We start from the raw sequence: 21057 nt of genomic DNA, 5'->3' as shown, positions 1-21057 counted from the left end.
TGGTCATGTAAGATGGTTTGGTGGATTGGAGTGGGGATTTGGAGGAGACAGTTGTTTCATTTCACAGTGCTAAGGACTGAACCCAGGTCAGCAGCTAGGCAAGTGCTGCACAGTAAAGCTACATCCCCAGTTTAGTGAGCCCAAATCCTCAACAACAACAAAAGTTACCAAGTTCCCTAGAATGTGAATGGAATTGGTAGTCCTGGCATTTGTATATACTAGTCTTTGGAGAATTGATTCCAGGACCCACACACCACATCACACCTCTGACACTCTACCTTCGAGAATACCAAAATGCAGGTGCTCAGATCCCTTCTATAAAATGACATAATATCTCATGTAACTTATGCCAATCCATCTACATATTCTGTTTTCCTTATTTTATTGATTCATACAATTGTCTGTTTATGGAATGCCATGTGACACAAGGTAGACATACTTATCTAAAACTTTTCATCATTTCCCTGAGCTCAAGTCATCCTCCTGCCTCAGCTTCCTGAGTACCTGCAATTCCATGCAGATGTCACCATTTCTGGGCACTATCCATAGTGTTTTCTTGGTCATCTCCCAGTCTGGGACACCCCCACTGCTTTCCACAGTTCTTTTTGGTCTTAAAGTTCTCTGAGTGCCACCTACTACTTGTTCTGCAAAGCGGAACTAAGTGTAATGATCCCTTTCCACTTCCCAAATAGTCCTCCTACTTTCCTGTGTGTGTTGGAGTGTGTGTGTGTGTGTGTGTGTGTGTGTGTGTGTGTATACAAATATATACATGCATTATGTATACATATGTGTGTGTGTTCTATTTGTTGGTTTGTTTGCTTTGTTTTGAGACAGGGTTTCATTATGTATGTAGACCATGTTGGCCTTGAACTCACAAAAATCCTACTAACTCTGCCTCCCAAGTACTCAGATTATAAGCTTGTGTCATCATACCTAGTCTGCATGTGTATAAGATAGATATAAATTAAACATTGTTCATCAAAGAGATGGTGTTGTTCTTAATTTTTTATAAGTAGTTTTCAAAATTCCTTCTAATAGGCTGAATTGATTTCCATGGCAATTTTGAGACAGTAAAACACGTTTCACCTCAAGAGAAAAACTCCAACCAATTGAAAACAGGAGTTAGTCATTCATAAAAGGACTATAATTCTCATGTTATGGCATTGCAAATTTTAATATGAGAATGATGTAGAAGTCAGCCAGTGTCTGGAACAGGGCTTGTTATAAAAGCTCAAAGGAAAGCTACTGTGTTCCTGATTGATGCCTGGGTGGACCTTCCTGAAGGCCTCTACGTGAGTCCATGCCGGGATCTCTGTTGCCCTCTGGTGGTCATTCCCCAGTAGTGACAATTTCTACCGAGGATGTTGGAGAAGTTAATCATTCCTGTTATCAATTACTTCCTGCACAGCACCCTGTAGGAGGCCTTATTTTATCATTCCTGGTTACTAAATACATGTTGTGAAATTGATGTGGGATCTGACTAATTTAAGCTAAAATTATTTCAGTGTCTGGAGTCAATCAGCGTGTAAACTAAAAATGTCCAGCTTACATACTTATTTTAGCGGACTCTTGCACAGATGTGATCTCTTCCATTAAAAGACTTTTGTTTCTACGGGAAGAAAAACATACAAAAGTATCCTTCTACTAACCTCCCTTACACAACCTTCTCCACTAAAAAAAAATAGGAAAGAAGTTAGGTCATCGAATTAGTTATTTACATCCTCAAAACATCAAACATGGGACAGAGACAGCAAGTACCTCTCTCTCAATCTACCCCAGGCTGGCCTCAGACTCGCTATGTAGCAAAGGAAGACCATGAACTTCTGAACCTTCCACCTCCTCATCCCAAATGCTGACATTGTAGGCCTGTACCACCATGCTGACGGTAGGAATCAAAGCCAGGGCTTCGTGCATGCTAGGCAAGCACTCTACCAACCAAGCTCCAAAGCCAGCTCTCTATCCCCCACCCCATCTCTCTCACTAGACACGGTTTTGTGAAGCCCAGTTTGACCTTGAACTTCCTTAGTAGATGAGACTGGCCTTGAACTGATCTTCCTGCCTCAGCCTCCCAAATGCTGGCATGACAAGCAACAGCCACCACACTCAGCTAGCACTCACATTTCTGATTGTGTAGTACCTAATCCAAGCACTCTGCCTCAGAGCCAGCTTCGGCCACGTGTGTGACAGGCTGGATGTGTCAGGCAAATAAGGCAAACCGAGACCCACCCTCAACTGATGACGTTGAGAGCTGGCACATAAGAACAACTATGAGCTAAGTTATGTCTCCTCCCCAAACTCTAACATTGAAGTCCAAACCCCCAGGACCTCAGAATGAGACCTTGGAGATGGGTCTTTAGAAAGGTGATTGAGGTAAAATGAGATTCTAAGAATGAACCTTCAGTACAACGGTTGTCCTTACAGGAGGAGGAGGAGGAGGAAGAGGCGGGCATAGAAGGAAAACACTGAGAACAGAGAGAAGAAGGCTGTCGATAATTCAAGGAGAAAGGCCCACGATGCACCCTTCCATGACTGTGCTCAGACTGAACCAGTCTACACCTTGCTTTCTGTCTTCCGGTCCTAGAACTGTGACAGGACCTCTTGTTTAAGTCACCCAGTTTATAGTCCTTTGAGGTTCCAACTTTCTAGTCCAAACACCCAGCACTGTCATCCTGTGGTCAGACTAACTCAACTCTGTCTTTGTGCTGTTTTCCAGTTTCCTTCAGGGAAATTAAAGCCCCGTCTCCCACAATGGCAACTGACTTAACAGCACACTGTGTGTATGTGTGTGTGTGTGTGTGTGTGTGTGTGTGTGTGTGTGTGTGTGTGTGTGTGCAGGGGCACCATCTATGTGCACAGAGCTCAAAGAGCAGCTTTCAGGAATCAATTCTTTCCTTTGACATGAGTTCCAAGGGTCAAACCCGAGTCCTGAGACTGGCTTGGCCAACACCCTTCCGGACTCAAGCAGCTCCCCAGCCTTTTAAAGCACATTCTTTATCCATTTCCTTTTCATCCCTATTTCACTTCCTCTTCTACTGCTGTCTTACGTACTCACTTCCTAAACACACTATGTGATCTCAAATCTTTCTCTTCGGATCTCCTTCTAGGTCACTTCAAGCTAAGACAGCCAACACCAGAAATGGTCCTTGAAGGTGTCAGGACAGGTCGTTACTGTTGCCCCCTCCCCAGCCAGAAGACAAGGTTCTCGAGGAGGATGGTGGTGGTGTCTGAGATGCACCCTCACCATCACTTAGGTCCCTCCTGTATCATCAGGGAGGAATTCAGGTAAAAGAGCTTATGCAGCATCATTAGCATGTAAAAACATGGGGCAAGCGTAATTCTAAGGACCGCAGTGTAAGCTGGTTATAACCAGCTGCTGTCCCTACACTGATGGAAATGGGGAGCTGGGGACACTCGGAGAATGCCTGAGGAGCCAAAAACTGCTGTAGCAGCATTTACAGAGATGAACAAAACCCAATGAAGAAATGCATTGTGTAAGAGCATAAAGTCAATAGGAATACGAAAAGAAATGATGTCACTTCTACACTGCTTAACTTTCTTCAGATCCCATGAGTCCCACATCAGGCAGGCCTGCCTGTCAGCTATCCGTCATGCAGTGGAAATGGTGCATTCTGCCTGTGTGTGGTGGCACTTACGTGTAACCTCAGCTCTCAGGAGGCAGAGGTGGGAAGATCCTGTGTTCATGGTCAGCCTCAGATATACAGCAAGAACCCGCTTCCCAAAGTGGGGGTTGGAGCAAAGAATGAGAAAATAAAATGGTACATTCTGATTCTGGAAGGCTTGGGTACATTACTTCACCTGGTGAGGCACACACATCAATTACCTTCCTTTCTTGGACCTGTGCCTCTCTTCCTCACACTTGTGGTCTCATAAAAGATTCCTTCAGCCCAGCTGACAGAGAAGGGGAAAGCTCAGGCATGGTTCAAGAACAGCTCAGCTCTGCATCCCTCGTTTATGTGGATGTGGCCTGCTGCCACACCGCAAAACTCAAGAGTGACTGAAACGGACGGACGGAGAGAAGGACTCCCGGTAGGTACTACGTCAATCATTCCAGCTGCTCACCAACACACTGTGAGGGGAGACGCAGCCCAAGGCGAATGATGCATGGACCCATGGACCAGACAGGGAAGAAGGTTTGAAGATTGAAGGCAGAGAGCTAGGGAAGAAGTGAGTGGGTGGGCTTATGCAAATAAGCAACAAAATGTGCTTCCTAGTGCCTACAAGGGAATTGCCACCTCTACTGCAGGGGAGATGCAGAACTGCGTGGCTGGGATAACTCCTCCGGTAGACTGCTCTGCACTCTGTCCTTGGCCACCCCAGTGCTTCCATACTAGACCCATGAACAGAAAGGCCATGGTTAGAGAGATGAGACTATACAACGACCCTCCATGGACCCGCTGTGATCTCCTGCTGATTATCTGTTCTGGGGCTGAACTCTAGATCTGTTACCATCCCTCCAAAAGACCAACCAGTGAATTAGAACCATCAAATCTCATCCACTCTGGAAGAGGTAACGGCTTCTCCCTGCCAGGACAGACTCAAAGAACGGGTTTGCCCTTTAGCCTATAGTGTCTGGCCAGTTTATAGAATGCCTGATATGTCATATGAAATTCCATTTATCATTACCTCAGACTAGTGTTTCTCAAAATTTTTTTTTCATTATCATTCCCCTAAGGACTCTTTTAGACACTTCCCTAATCTCCATTCTCATGAAATGTTAATCCAGCGGGCATACTGTGTCTTTGATTAGATGCTATGGGTGTGCGTTAGACCTGTGAGAGGAGAGGGGAGAGGTTGGGGACCGCAGAGATGGCTCAGTGGGTAGAGCACAGTGGGCAAGTGTGAGGGCCTGGGTTCTGATCCCTAAAACCTACATAAAAGCCAGATGTGGTGAGGCACAACTGGAATCCCAGGGCTTCTACATTGTGAGAAGTGGGGACAAGAAAATCCCCCAAAAGCGCCAAAGCCAGCTAGCCTGCCATATACAGTAGCAAGGAACAGAAGACCCGTGTCAAACAAGACAGAAGGCAATGAGCATTGCCCAAGGTGATCCTCTGACCTCCACACATGCACAGTGGCAGAAGCCCGAACACACACACACACACACACACACACACACACACACACACACACACACACACACGTCGAAGGAGCATGTAAAGCTCAGAAGAGATGTGTGTTTAGCACAAGAATACAAATTAAGTCCCAAATCATCAGGAACTTTTATTTTACTTCATGTCAAGCAGAAAAAAAAAAACAAGCAATAAAATTAAAATAGTATTCTACACTCATGAAACACGTTTACATCAATTATGCTGATTGATAGAAAACATCAGTCATTGAGGACTTGCCAACAATAAATAATATACTTAAAAACAGAATTTTCTATGTGCAATAGACAATTTCCTGAGGCTTTCCAGTTTGGGGAAGTCAGTGGACCTTTGCAAACCTGAGTTTCTCAAAAGGATGCCCGACTGGTGCAAATTTCCTGTCAAGACAAGCAGCTGCCACAGCTGGGAGCATCTTATATTGAAAGAGGGGAAACCGGCCATCTTTTTACGGGGGAGGGGTTGAGATGGGTTCTCACTATGTCCCCAGGCCAATCTCAGACTCAGTCTTCCTGTCTCAGCCTCCAGCACGCTGTGATCACAGGCAGGCACCCCCATGCCCGGCTTTCAATCTTATTTTAATCAATTTGTCCAAATTCCCAGGGACTCTACTGTATGGAGGAAAGGAACTTGTTTGTCCTCTACGGTGACACAGGCATTTATGACATGCCCAATAAGAAGCCGTGCTAACAGGCTTTGTCATAACTAAAGTGTTCCACTTTCTCAGGTGTAAATATGACATAAATGGTGTGTGATCTTCCTGCTGTGTGTGGGTGACCAAGGGAGAGCCAAATAGAGAATGCCTCTTTAAGTGTCCCAGAGCACAGCAAGGGATGTGTATGCACGCCCATCAATCACAGCTGTGTGTGTGCTACAGCACATGTGTGGAGGCTAAAATACACGCCCATCAATCACAGCTGTGTGTGTGCTACAGCACGTGTGTAAAGCCTAAAGTGCACGTCTGTCAATCACAGCTGTGTGTGTGCTACAGCACGTGTGTAAAGCCTAAAGTGCACGTCTGTCAATCACAGCTGTGTGTGTGCTACAGCACGTGTGTAAAGCCTAAAGTGCACGTCTGTCAATCACAGCTGTGTGTGTGCTACAGCATGTGTGTGGAGGCTAAAGTGCATGCCTGTCAATCACAGCTGTGCATGTGCTACAGCACGTGTGTGGAGGCCTTCCACCCTTATGTGAGCTGCAGCAGCGGAGCCCAGGACCTCGCACTTGCACAAGCACCTTTACTCCCTGATCCAACTTGCCCGCCCTTCTTTAGCTTGAGCACGAGCATGGCAGCCGCGCGAAGGGCTGGAAGAATAGACTAGCGCTGTAGAACAAACTTATCGGCTAGGTCTGGTTCTGTCTCTTCTCACTGGCTGTCAGAATCGTAAGGAAACTGATCTCGCCCTGCTGCGTCTTATTTCCCCATCTGTAAAATGAGCAGGTCCGATCGGACGTGGCGACATCTTTCAGCCGAAAACAGCGGCCATGTTAAATATCGCACCACTGAGAGAGGCCGTAGCTGTTTTCATGCCCCTACTTCTCACCGCCCAAGGAGCATCTTCTGCAGCCTTGCCTGCCCAAGCCGACACTCAGAATCCAGAGTGGCCTTGCTTTCCAGACAGGAAACAACACTCATAATCTTAGTAACTAACCAGGAAATAATAATTCTTCCTTCTGGGGCAGTATGTAAACTTTCGGAGAAAAAAAAAAAAAAGAACTCTGCAGACCTCTACTTGACTAGGTTGAGTCAAATGTCTACTATAAATTTAAAATATCAAAAAATGTTCCACAAGGGTTCACATCGAAGTCTTCATGATTGACACGATTTGGTTACGGATTGTGCTGCTCTCAGGGCCTCTTTTGACGTCACGGAAGCAGTAACTGAGGAAAGCTTTCTTTTCTGAAAGAAAATAGCAAAGACATTTCATCTGAATGACCTATTCATGCCAACTCAGGAGTGTGTTTGGTCAAGGTAACAAATGTTGAGGAGAGAGCCACGGTCACCACAGAAGTTCTTCATGGTAATAACATGGGCACTGATATTTTTGATACACACATTTTTAATTCAAAAATTATAATCTGTCTTTATTAAGCATGTTAGAATTAAAAATAGGAATAGCAGCTAAAATCAACAACCATTGAACAAACCATTAATGCTTAAGTTCTCCTATGAAATTTCAACCTCTAAGGTACAGTCAAATAGATAAGTAGTGTAATACATGGCCTAACTGAATTAATTAAACTGGGTTCCTTTCCTTAAAATTCTCCGGAATTGAGGCTGGAGAGATGACCCAGTGGGTAAGGGCATTTGTTGCTCTTCTAGAAGACCTAAATTCAATTCTCAGCACCTATCTCAGGCAGCTCACAGCTGCCTGCAACTCCAGCTTCAGCATCTCCTGGACTCTTCAGGAAACTGCAGGCAGGGAGAAAGGGGCAAAGGGGCGGGGTGTAGGGGGAGGGAGGGAGGCAGGGAGGAAGCGGGGGGGGGGGGGGGGGGTGTGAAGCGAGCTTTTTAAATTCTCTGAAATTCAGCCAATTATATATGAACACGTTGAGCTCCTATTCATTAAGCTGATGCATACATTAAAATTACACAGTTTGAGAGACTCTACTCATTAAATGTGTAGGCAATAGCATCTTGCATTCACACATCAGATCCCTGGACCCTGGGGAACTAGAGTTCTATATCAAATGCCAGTCTTAAGCCTGTAGCATATATGCTTTATACAGATAAGAAAGGAAGAAACAAAATAAAAATACGTATTTTATATAAATATATAATATATAAATATGTGTATTATATAATATGTATATTTCATAAGCTCTTGGGACTGTCTATGCTTTGCCCCACAGTCATCATTTGCACCGTGGTCCAGACAGCAGATCTGCCTGATGAGTGATTCACTTACCATGTCCCTGCTTTGTCTCTAATAGAGCTCTGAGAAAGAGGCAGTCTTCGGAAGAAGCAATTATGACAGGCTGTAAAGACTATTATATTATATTATATTATATTATATTATATTATATTATATTATATTATATTATATGTCTACCTAGCTAGAGAGTGGAAAATTTTATGTCTTCAATTTCTATCTCTTTTTATAGCACACTTACATCTTAAACATACTTATGAAGTAATTTAAGGTCTTCTATTTAACACAAATTGATACCAGCTAGTTATTTCTATTTAATTAAGACAACCTGGCTCCTGTCCTGTGTAGCTAGATAGCGATAAGTCAGCAGGTAGGTGGCTTGGGGGCCTGACGCACATGCTCATCTCCTGGTGCTCTCTGGGGGTAGAATGCAAGACTAACAAATGGCCAGAGAGCACTTCTGAAACCTGTCCTGCTTCATAACTGACAGCAAGTGTCATCAAGACCAGGAAGAGCAGAGGTGACACTTGTCTAGGTCGCTTCCTGCATCCATCCACCTGCTCTCCTGTTGAGAAACTAAGACAGACTGGAAATGGAAATAGGTACTTGGAAATAGATCCCTCCTTCTTCTTCACTGCTGAAATCCCATACAGTTCCATCGCAGACTCACCCTGCCTGGCAAGCAGGACACTGTACAAGGAGTTTCATTGAGTATTGTTTTTGGCTTCCAGGCACTTTTCACATTGTGCCAACTGCCTGAGCACCCAGAGGACCAGCTCCTGTGTGGTCACCTTTGTAGCTCTGTCTGGCTAGCAGTGCTGAGTTCTCCTCCAAGAATCCTTGTGATGTGCTAGTTCAACTAATGACAACCTGCAGCCAGGTACAGGCTGACTCCCATGATCCTCCTCCTGTGTTTGGTGAGTGTGATGGCGCTTACATGGTTTTCACTGACTTCTCCCATTTCAGGGAATAAGGAATTCATTAAGGAATGAGAGTCGTGTGTGTTTTGCTTAGGGGATGCTGAAACGTGGGTGTATAAAAGCTACAAGAAGAGCTAAGCGAATTCAGAGAGTCGCAGACTAAAGAAAAGTGAAGAGGAAATGTCCTCATTCCATCAAGTTTCCCGTCATCTTGCAGTGGTGGGCTCCAGAGGTGAGCCTGAAGGGACGGAGGCCACGCCCACCAGGATGCTGGCCCCAAGCCTCTCAGGGATGTTCAGAAGAAGATCTGAAGGCTTCAGAAATGCAAATCAACAGGACTAAAGGAAATTTAAAGACTCTTACCACCACAGGTGCTACTGATAGAGCAAAGTGTAGTCCTCAACCAAGGAATAATCAGGGTCATCTGCAAAGAGAACATAGGACAGAATTAAGCTCATGGTTTTCCTTGATAAGACTTTAGCCCAGTGTTTCTCAACCTGTGGGTCACAACCCCTTGGGGGGGTGTCAAACAATCCTTTTACAGGAGTCTCATATCAGTCAGATATACTGCATACCAGAATTTACATTACAATTCATAACAGTAGCAAAATTACAGTTATGAAGTAGCAATAAAAATTTTTACTTTAATTTTAAAACATAACTTTATGGTGGGGGGGGGTCATCACAACATGAGGAACTGTATTAAAGGGTCACAGCATTAGGAAGGTTGAGAACTACTTAATGACTCAGCCCTTCTCAAACTGAAGCAGTCCACTTCAAGATTCAGGCAACTGCCTTTTTGAAATGACTAAACACATTAAAACACAAAATATGGGCACCAAAGCCCATAATTGATAGTCATTACTACAAACCAGAGAACATTCTAGAAACCATTTTTAGGACTTTGCTCTTTTTCATTCATGCCCACATTAGCATCCATGGTAAAGTCATCATCAAGAATGGACAAAAATGAAGTCACTCATTATTAAATGGTAATTATAAGGCAACAAGAAGTAAAATAACTTATTATTTAAATATATTATTTCAATCACTATTTTTTATTTTTTTTAGTATTTATTTATTGTGCATATCTGTGTACATGCTCAAGAGCTCAGCACACACACAGAAGTCAGAGGATAAACTGGTGAGGGCCAGTTCTTTCCCTTCCACCAAGTGGATTCTGGGTATCGAAGTCAGGCTGTCCACCTTGATGGCAAGCACCTTTACCCTCTCAGCCATCTTGCCGGCCCAAAATTTGTCGGTTAGTCATTAAATTTTTACTGAGATGCCAAATCAGCCTCAGTCAACTTTTCCCTCAGTCCCCACTGCAGACAGCTACTAAAACGGTTTCTGTCCAAAATGGTAAATTGTTAAGCACTGCTATGCAGCTAGTACTATGCTAAGGCTTTGAGAGGACAGGAGAAAGCAAAATGCTTCTCTTCAAAGGTGTTGCAATTAACTAGAGAATATAACTGACAAAAAATGTCATTCTACGTGGCTCTCTCTGTGGTACTACAGGGGAAAAAGGAGATCAGCAAGATCCGAAAACAATTCCTTTTTAGGCAGTGTGCGACATTTTAATTCAAGGCTACACAGTAAGACCCTACCTCAAAAAGAAAAGTCTTATAGTAAGATTCAAATACAGGCACAATCTCTTAGGAACTCGATCCTATTAGACATGTCCAACCCACCGTCCACAGCCCAGGATAGCTATGAATGTGACCCAACATAAACTCAAAAACTCACTTAAAACTCTTTTTTTTTTTTTTTTTTTTTTTTTTTAAGTAACTAGACTGCACTGTTCTCAAGTGCAGAGTCTGTAGATGATGGAGCCACATCGTAATGTCAACAAGTCAGATGTGCCTGGTTCTTATTCTCACATTCTAGCTATTCACATTCAAATCTATTCACATTCAATCTTAAAGAAGATCTGCCCTAAAAATCCCAAGAGGCTTTTCCTGGCGGCATACCTGGTAGACGTTTAGGAACTGGGAGAGGTCCTCTCCTGTAAAAGATGAAAATCAGTCTTTCAGGTGAGTTCTTATTATTTTTCTATCTTTCCCCTGCATGCTGCAAACATACCACACTGGAATCAACTGGCTTCTAGCCTAGAGCGTCAAGAAGGCTCAGCTGAAGCCAATGATTTGCAGCCCTGACTGGCAGAAACCCAAAGTGCAGGAACGACTGAAGCCCATAGGGAGAACACACAATAACCAGGGGTGCAGAGCTCTGCCCAGGGCCCACTGGCAGGATTTTGATCTTAGTGTTGGAACAAAATTTACTAATCTCCTGGTGCATCACAGAATGAGAAACACAAGCAGCTCTCCACTCTCTGTGAGAATCAAGTCAGCTCATTCATATTAACTGTTCTGAATGGTCCTTACTATGGACAGTATGCACTGATCTCTTCCACACACACACTCTCCACTTTTCCTAAAACTGGATGGAAAGCTCAGCGGATGAGAACTCACCCCCACCCCACCTGACTCCCACAGGCTTGGTGTGAAGTAAAAGTTTCTTTTCCCTCAAGACCCTTTATACTAGAAGCAGCACACTTTCTGTGCAATGGGCCCAGTGGGAGCGGCTTGGCTGGCCACAGTGTCTCTGGTGCACCTCTCTGCTCAGGTCTAACAGGAAAACAGCCAGATAAAAAGAGTGACCCACTGGTTGGTGTGCTCCAATAGCTTTCTATAAACCTGACTGTATAATTTTCACATCATTCAAGGGTATCCTTCTGTTTTCCAATTGTTTGAAAATATAAGCCAGGGCTGGGGAGATGAACCGGTGGTTAAGAGTGCTCGCCGCTCTTTTGGGAGACCCAAGGTCAGTTCCCAGTAACAACCACCTGTAACTCAAGCTCCAGGGAATCGGACACCCTCTTGGCCTCCATGGGCATTCACAGACACACAGCATGCAATGACACAGACAGACACACATACGCATAGATAAAAATAAATTTTAAAAAAAATGTAAGTCCGGTGTAATGGCAACTCACAGATCCAGAGAGGCTACCTAGCAAGGGGGACCCTAGGATGACAGTGGCTTATAATAAGTTTTGGTTTTTCTCAATCACTGGGCAAGCTTTAGTGAAACATTTTACTATTAGAATAAGAATTTGTACTATATCAAGCTGATGAAAGAAAATGCTGACTCTACTTTCAGGAGGGGAGACTAAAATCTTTTTAGATTATAGATTAGCCTATAGAAAAAAGTCTGCCGTAAGTCAAACAGTGAAGGGGGAGATGAATAGGAATCTCACTTACACAACTTAAGTAAAACATAGCTCTCTGAACAGATGAAGATAGGTTTCTTCTGTATCCCAGAATCTAATCAATATTTATAGGTATAATTCAGCTATCATTTGGCTTAAAAGGGCTTATTGGGAAATGTTATCATTTTTACTACTTTCTACAGAGATAATATTTTACTGTTTAAAATAACCCCAGATTTTGAATTATAACCTGTTTTTATGTTCAAGCTATCTGTATATTATTTCTCCTGCAGTTGTACATAAAATGTTTTTACATTAAAAAAGGGCAAATAGTATAGAATTGTATTACATGAAATATACAGAATATACAAATTCATAGAGACAGAAAGATTAGATGTTATCTCAAGATAGAGAAGAAAGGAATATAGAGCAATGATTTCCTAAGTGTAGAATCTCTGTTTTGTGTGATGGAAAATCCCCACAAATGGACAGTAGTATCAGGACATAATATCATGAATTAATAAATCAATACAATTAATGTAATTAATGAATATCATAAATATAATTATTAAATGAATACTGTGAATGTAATCAATGAATACCACAAATGTAATTAATATCATGAGTGTAATTAAAAAAATAAAGGAAAAAAATGTAAGTCCGGTGTAATGGCTCATGACTGAAATCCTAGCCCTCAAAAGCTGGAGCAGGAAGATCTTTGTGAGTTTAAGGCCAGTCTAAGCTACAGAGTGAGATCCTGTCTCAAATACACACACACATACACACACACACACACACACACACACACACTCACAGGGGGTGGGGGAGAAATCCTTCTTAAGTCATAGGCCCTGTGGAAACTAGTCAATCTTATCTGACTCATAAGGGGGGCATAGTTTGCTTATTCCTATTTTCTACCAGCCATAGAAAGGCACAGAATTCATAAACAAGTAATAATAGTCATACTCAAGTGTGCTATAGCACCCCAGAAACTATAACTAATAAAAGCTATATAATTTTTCTAAAAATGCTATTTCAAAAAATTAAGTTTTCTTCTTACTAGGTAAATTATGCAAATTTGGTCAACTGAAAACAAAAGGTAATGTCTTAGATCATTAACAATATAAATATTTATTAAAATACTTTTCTTCCCATGAAAAGCAGCCGGTTATTACCTTGCTACATTGGGCCCTGTGGTCTTTCCCGGTGGGGCTGCATTCCGCTGAGGAGAGTAGAAATTCTCATACATGATGGGTGCTACAATTTTTAAGACATCAGACATCAGAAACAGGTAAAGGTTGGGTCACAGCTGGCAGAGCACTTGCCTAACATGCACAAAGCCCTGGGTTCGTCACCCAGGGCCACATAAGACAAGCCTGAGTGCACATGCCTGTCACCTCAGTGCTCAGGAGAGGGAGGCAAAAACATCTGAGTTCAGTATCATCCGCAGCTGCACAGTAAGATTAAGGTTGTTCTAGAATACATGAGACCCTGTCACACACACATAAAAAAAAAAAAAAAAAAAAAGGTGGAGAAACCCCGACTGCTCCCTAGAGCCTTTAGAGACTTTGTCCCCCAGCTTAGCGCTAATGGAAGGTGATAGAACCTTTAAGAAGTATAACCCAGTAGGAACACAGCAAGTCAGGTCACTGGAGGCATGCCCTTGTCTCCTCCCCTTTCACATCCTGGCTGTAAGATGAACAGTCCACTGGGCCACTCTCGATCATTGTGTGCTGCCTCGCTCCAGCCTCAAGAGCAATGGTATCAACTGGCTGGACTAAAGCCTTGAAAACTATAGCTAAAATAAACCTTCCTCTTATTGGCTGATTTACAACAGGTATTTGTTACAGCAGCAGAAGCTGACTAATACAATATCTTACATCCTCTGTGACCTATGACAAGAAACACTAATCCTGTGGCTTAACTGTCTCTCCCACCATGCCACCCGGCTCACCTGGTGGGGTCTGTCCAGTTTTACGCTGGTTCACAAAATACTGGATGTCCTTCTCAATGCTGCACATTTCCAGACTCTTACGGACTTGTTCATACATCTGATAAACACGAGATAAAGCATTATATAGAAGTGTATTGATGATAATTACGGCACCACTCTATATGAAAGGAACATTCTTGAGCAGCTGACTCTTTTGCAACTTTTGTAAGTAGAAGACATTCCTAAGTCCAAGACTCACATAAGGGCAGCTTTCTAGTATATCTGTGCTATTGCCTTCTTTAAATAAATAAATAATTTTAAGATACAAGGAAGTATTTCTTTCAGGTCCAACCAAAACTCTGGTTATTTTTTTAAAAGTATTGATAAAATAAAGAAACTATATGCCAAGTCCAGAGATACAAGTCCCATGACCAAGTCTCAGTGCCACACGCAAATGCAAACACAACTACTTCACTTGAGGATCAGTTCTTCCGTTCAATTCTACGGGTTCCCTGGACACCTGATCATTCTCTAAAGCCATGTCCCATCTGAGAGAGGGGCTATTTCTTAGCAAAGGCTGTGATAACCTCATCTGGTTACTATTGCTGGGGACCCGGTTACTATTGCTGCACACAAGTTAATTCTGGATAAGTACCATGAAGATACAGAAGCAAATCTTCACCCTGGGGTGACCATCAACCTGCCATGGGTCAGTCTGCTAATACTTGGTGCAGGCAGTGATGGCATTTTATGCTGGAGCTGTCTTTGGGACTCACGTTCTTCGGTGACATCTCTGTCTTCCACACGTTAAACTGTGTTTGGGTTTCCTTATCTGCTCTCCATCCCTAACTCTCGGTTTCTTAGAGAGTCATGACGGCAAAATGGACCAGGAGTCGGGCCGGTGACAGCAATGCTCAAGCCACTACCTCTCTGTCCCTCAAACCGAAGCAGGAAGCGGGGAGAGGATAGACTAGTGAGCACCGAACTAGTGAGCACTGACGGTTTTCTGCTCTGATGATTCTAACACACAGAGCACAGTCCTCTTGTGAATGCTTCGGACTTACTTCATCATTTGTGACGCATTGCTGGGACAGCTGATTGACATGTAACCACAACGCATTCCGGAAGAAGTTGATGCGCTCGCATTCTTGAGCCTCAAACACCTACAGAAAGACAGTGACATGGACATGCATTTGTAAAGATGAGGGGTGGAGTTTAAAAACGAAAGCAGAAGAAAGTGCTTAGTGTACAGTATCAAATTGTAGAGAGTCATCAAATAAGATTTTTTTTTTAAAAAAATCACCAAAGTTGGTCTGGGGGTACAACTCCGTGGACTGGTGCTTGCCTAGCATGTATAAAGCTCTGGGTTTGATCACCAGCATCACACAAAGGAAAAAGAAACCACAAAGGCCCACTGGACCTCACACCAAGGGCATCCCTGGTATCCATGAGCGAGGAGAAAGAGGTGTAGGCAGTAACCTTTAGGCTGAGACAGGCTGGAACTTGGAACTTGCAAACAACTTCAAAAAATGTAGCTGGGGCTGGAAACATATCTCAATGGTAGAACACATACAAATGTGAGGTCCTAGGCATGACACACACACACACACACACACACACACACACACACACGTGCACACATCAGGAGAGACAGAGCCAGGGACAGAGAGAGAGAGAGTGCACCCGCAGCCAAAACGGAGGAGACTGTGCCAAATGGTGTAAAGAAGCCAGCTGAGCAGCCTAAGACCTTGACAGGGCAGGGAGCAGCTCCTTTCCGATTAAGGAAAGCTGTGCATCAGCGGTTCTAATTCTTGAATTCACAGAGACAGCCAGCTGCTGCCCTAAGTGTTTCTGACTCCAAAGGCTGGGCAGAGAGGCCTCAGATAATGCTGGTTCTGCTGGCCCAAGAACGCTGTTTAAAAACCGGTGTCAGAAAGCTGAAGAACTTTCCAGCTTGTGTCCTTCAAGTTTTCTCTTGAAAATTATGGAGTCCTGTGTATTCTCCTTAGAACCTAGCGAGTACAGGCCTGACTCTCAGAGGGATTAGTGCTCAACCCACCACTGACTGATGCAGCTGCGTCATGCCTAAAGCTCTGGATTGAGCTGGACAGTGAGGTCAGGATTGGGGTGGGGCGGCAACAAAGATGAGCATTAGGAGGAAATTATTCCAGTCCCTTTGGTTCTTCACTTAAAGTCTCGATTTCTAACTCGCCCTTGTACTCTGAATGAAAAGCAGATTCTCAGGTTCTAGGAGGAAAACGTGCTCCGTCCCATGCTGCTTCCAGTCCCACACTGCTTCCCGTCCCACGCTGCTTCCGGTCCCAGGTACCTACCTCACAGGCCTTCACGTGCTCACTCTGCCAGTCTTCCCGGACCTTCTCTAGCATGTTGATATGCAGCATGTACGATTTATCTGCAATGGGCGGGGTTTTGATTTAGAAACTAGACAGGCTTGTTGGAGTGTAGCTGTTCCTTTCTAATGCCTGTTGATCCTACATATTAATAATAATGTAAACAGCCCCCAACCAACCCTCCCCATGTATCAGAGCATCCCGCCCCTCACCTGAATCCTCTACTGCAGTCTTTGAAGTTGCCAGTTTCACAAAAAGCTGTGAGGACCAAAACCAGAAAGCATTAGGAAAGCTGAACCAGGCTTCCACGGGCAAACAGGGGTAAAAGTAATAACGATGGAGAAGTAAGGTCTGCTCCAAGTCCAACTTAGAAGCAGATCTTTCATCTTTACTCCTTCATCTTCTCAGCATCGGAAAACAGCCATCCTATGTCTTCCTATAGACACATCTCTGTAGTGGGTACCTGTTCCACCTTGAGGTACCAGCCCCTAGGGCATGGCCTCAGGGCTAGCTTAAGATCTGAGGGGCACATAGGCCTTGCTCTCTTCTCTCCCTTATGGGCTTGGATGATGTGGACTGACTCAGGTGGCAGAAGCCGCGTGGGACTGGCCATGAACCTTCCGGGACTCTGCGGTGATTTTGCCTCATCCCTCTTAGTGAGTTGTTCTCCCCAATTTATATCCTAATAAACTCTCTAATACTCCTTAAGCAGACTTCCTTGGATTTATCACTATATATCTCCCTGCCCTCAAGCTGTGGATAATATTATGTTCATATTATATATTATTTATTTTATTTTATATTTTGTGTGTATGAGTGTTTTGCTTGAGTGTATGTCGGTGTACCACCTGCAGAGGCCAGAAGAGGGCGTTGTACACCCTAGGACTGGAGTTACAGATAGTTGTGAGCTGCCAAGTAGATTCTGAGAATTGAACTCAGGTCCCCTGGAAGAGCAGTCAGTGCTCTTAACTGCTGAGCCATTGCCCCAGCCATATTACTAAATATATTATTTTATTTATTAATATTATTTCAGCCCATATGATTAAATGTCTCACCCACAAGAAGCATTCTGTCAACAAAGAATACAAGAGCTGAGTTTTGAAGACATTTTTAAAAAATACATCAAGACTCTTATTCCACCCACTGTTCTCCAGTGGTGTGCTTCTCTGATGCTTTCCCCAACCTCAAAAATGTTACCAGGGCTTTTTTTTTTTTTTTCCTTTCTGAAGATTAGAAGCCAAAGAAATTATTGCCACAGACTTGGGATACAAATCTTTTTTAAAAAATAATAAATTAAGTTTTGTTTTGCAATCTTTATTTTTATTTTTTTGAGATGGGTTTCACTACATAGTCCAGTCTGGCATTAACCTCATGACCCTCCTGCTTCACCCTTCTGAGCACTAGAACACCAAGCCATATGTATCATGCCCAACCCCTATAAACGGACATGAGTGCATCTCTGCCTCTTCAGGTTGTAGACCACACCACGCACCTTTTCCTGCTGCCTTGGGTTGGCCACATTGGCACTGCGGTGGACAGCCTGCTCCGCCTCATCCTTGTCCCGACACTTCTGCTCATAATTCTTTTTGGCCTTTGTTACAAACAGAGGGTGGAGACAGGTAAGCAGGGTATACAGTGTGAAAATCAGCTGACCCAGCCCACCAGGCCAGGTCCAGGCCCAGCATAAGCTCTAGATGGTGCTGGAATCAACAGACAAGAGGTTCTCACTGCACTCTGAGAAGTCTCCCTAGTTCCAGCCTTTTCCCAAACTAGGCACAGAGTGGCCCCCAGCCCAAGGAAGTAATAACTGTCATTTGCTGGAACAAAGCTCCAGCTTTGTTTCAAGCTCCACATGAGCTCGAAAGACTAAGAAATGGGACTTAAAATGTATATAAATGATTTTTCTGATTTTTCTTTATTCTTGAAATTTTCACACAATTATACACCGCAGTGTGATTGTATCCATCCCCATGTATATAACTTCTAAGATATGTAATCCAACATTTATGTAACATTCATAATCCTTTGAGTCTATGCACAATCACTTGGTCACTGGAACCAGCTCCCTCTCATTCTCGACAGGCATCAGTACTCTAGAGTCCCTGGCCGCTGCCACACACCGTGAGGGGCACAGCAGTGCCCCGACTCTTCCACTCTAGCATAGTCATGCTTCTTAAAGACTTCAGCTCTACAGAGTTTAAAGTAGCCAACGGACTATCTTATACCACTCTTACTACCAGGATTATGGAATCATTTCACAAACTCTAATCATTGTTGAATCAAGGAAATTAGTTTGTTTCAGGTCTAGAAACAAAGCCTTAGCTTGTTTAAGCAACACACACACACACACACACACACACACACACACACACACACACACAAAAGCTATGAATCAAACAATTAGAGAATAAATCAATATGATAGTTATACTTGACTAAGAATGGAGGTGTTATTTCTTGGCTGGAGAGACGGCTCAGCCACCAAAGTACACAACCAAAAATACAACTCTTGGTTTATTTCTCTGCAGCTGCCTGTGAAACAGAGATCAAGTGCTGGAACCAGAGTGCAGAGGTTCAAATCCAGCCTCGCCTTTATCTATGTATCTTTTGTTTTTAATAAATTACTTTATGCCTCTGTGCCTTTGTTTCCCCATCTATAAAGCAAGGATTCTTATACATTTATCTCTGGAGGGATATGAAAACAAAATAAGATATAAACTGTACTTTTATAGCTTTTACACAAGGACGTGCGAAATTGAACCCACAAAACCCATAAAATTCGATAGGTGATGATCCCCAAAGGATGGTGGAGAGGCGGTTTGGGCTTACTGTGACACATACTCCCCTATATTTCTCATAAGTAAGTTTCCATAATTCAACTACTGCTAGCCCTTCACAAGCTTTCCCTATATGCTGTATGTTATATACTTACCTGTATAGTATAGACCCCCTTGACCTGCCTGACCTTCCATAGTCAGGTCCCTTCCCTGCTGGGGTGGTAGCAGAGGAAGTGTAGTGGGAAATTAGAACTTCCCGTGAGGACAGAGGGGAACCTGAACTCCTAACCCCAGATAGCAGTAATAAGACAATTGCCCCAGCTCGTGTGGACGTGCAGTCACAGGAAAACAGATGAAACATGGTTTAAATACCCCAAAGCTTTCTTGTAATACCCTAAATACGCAAATCGATGGAGTACCACCCAAACCAAGAGCTAGAAAAAAAAATATCGAACTGAATGGACAATGGCAATCATCAGATGCCAGCATCAAGATGACAGATGTTAGAACTGCCTGACAAAGACTGCAAAAGCATTCGGCAAACCACGACCCACCGAAACAAACCAAAGCAAAACAGCATGGCAAAGATACAGAAAAGCTAAGCAAAGAAACAGAAGATAAAAGGAAATCTCAGAATGGAAAAGTAGTTTGAAAACAACAAAAGCCCCATGAAGAACCGAAGAGACAGAGGACTAAATCAACAGGAAGGAGTAAGTGTCATCACCTCGTGTGACCAAGAGTGTATTTAGTATTTCCTCACCTCGGTGATCGAGAGGCGGCTTGTGGGAGGAAGGACTTACTTTAGTTCACAGTCCATCATGGCAGGGAAGGAATGGTGGAGTTCATGACAACGGAAACCTGGGACTCCTCACTTCCGGGATTGGACCAGGAAGTAGAGAACGGGAAATGCTGGAGTTCACCTGGCTTTTTCCTTTTTCCCTTTTTAATTCAGACTCAGAGCCTAGGCTGGTGTCACCACATTCAGGGTGTGACTCTCATCCTTAATTAAGCCTCTAGGGAAAGAACCTCACAGAAAACCTCCCAGGTGAGCTTCATTAACGCCCCTGGTATTTTTAATCCAATCACATCAGCAAAAAATCAAAATTAACCAAAATTGAAGACAAAAAAAGCAGCTGAGAAAATTGAATAGAGCCCCGGGGACCTTTAGTACAGAAAGAAGCAAGCCAATACCTCGTGGACTTGGAATACTCACAGAGAAGACAGGCTAAAACTACATGTGAGGAAGTAACTGAGGCAACCCCAATTTTGGTAAAAGACATAACCTACAGGGGCTGGACAGATGGCTAAGAGGTTAAGAGCACAGGCTGCTCTTCCAGAGTCCTGAGTTCAATTCCATGGTGGCTCACAACCATCTACAATGAGATCTGGTGCCCTCTTCCGGCATGCAGAACACCGTATACATAATAAATAAATAAATCTTTTTTTAAAAAAAAAAAAAAAGATATAACCTACAGATTAAAACTAACTAAACTCCAAACAAGAGAATCCTAAGGGCACCCAAGGCATATCACGGAATGACTAAAGGCTACAACAAAGAAAATATCTTGAAGCAGTGACAGTAATGACATTTTGTCTCAAAGAACAAACAACTGGAATAGCACAGGTTTCTCTCTAGGAAGAACGAGAACCCAAAGGAAGAAGCGCAATAACTTCAAATGCTCCAAGGAAAGAACTGTCAGCCGTAATCCCACAGTCGCTGATCAGTCAGCAAACGAGTGGATAAACAGAATGTAGAAATGTACGACAGAGGAGCTTTCCTCAACTCTCAGGGAAGAATAAAACCGTGTCATTGGCGGGAAACTGGGTGGGGCCGGAGAATTACAACAAGCAAAATAAGCCAGACTCA

The 21057-nt window shown here is 43.4% G+C and overlaps 1 protein-coding gene across 1 annotated transcript in view; it reads right to left on the bottom strand.

Annotated features, from left to right (window-relative positions):
- Positions 1 to 6013: 6013 nt before the first annotated feature.
- Positions 6014 to 21057, bottom strand: part of Pstpip2 (proline-serine-threonine phosphatase interacting protein 2) — an 87983-nt gene continuing 72939 nt past the window's right edge. Inside the window, exons 7-15 of the mRNA XM_059246354.1 lie at positions 17907 to 18005; positions 16627 to 16672; positions 16397 to 16476; positions 15128 to 15226; positions 14085 to 14181; positions 13306 to 13387; positions 10890 to 10924; positions 9283 to 9343; positions 6014 to 7026 (exon numbers count right to left, since the gene is read on the bottom strand). Of these exons, the coding sequence (XP_059102337.1) occupies positions 9294 to 9343; positions 10890 to 10924; positions 13306 to 13387; positions 14085 to 14181; positions 15128 to 15226; positions 16397 to 16476; positions 16627 to 16672; positions 17907 to 18005 (588 nt within the window). The 3' untranslated portion in view covers positions 6014 to 7026; positions 9283 to 9293. The remainder of the gene's footprint in view (positions 7027 to 9282; positions 9344 to 10889; positions 10925 to 13305; positions 13388 to 14084; positions 14182 to 15127; positions 15227 to 16396; positions 16477 to 16626; positions 16673 to 17906; positions 18006 to 21057) is intronic.

This window comes from Peromyscus eremicus, chromosome 19 (genome assembly GCF_949786415.1).
Source record: "Peromyscus eremicus chromosome 19, PerEre_H2_v1, whole genome shotgun sequence".
Classification (NCBI taxonomy): Eukaryota; Metazoa; Chordata; class Mammalia; order Rodentia; family Cricetidae; genus Peromyscus; species Peromyscus eremicus.
This window is presented reverse-complemented; position numbering and strand designations above follow the sequence as displayed.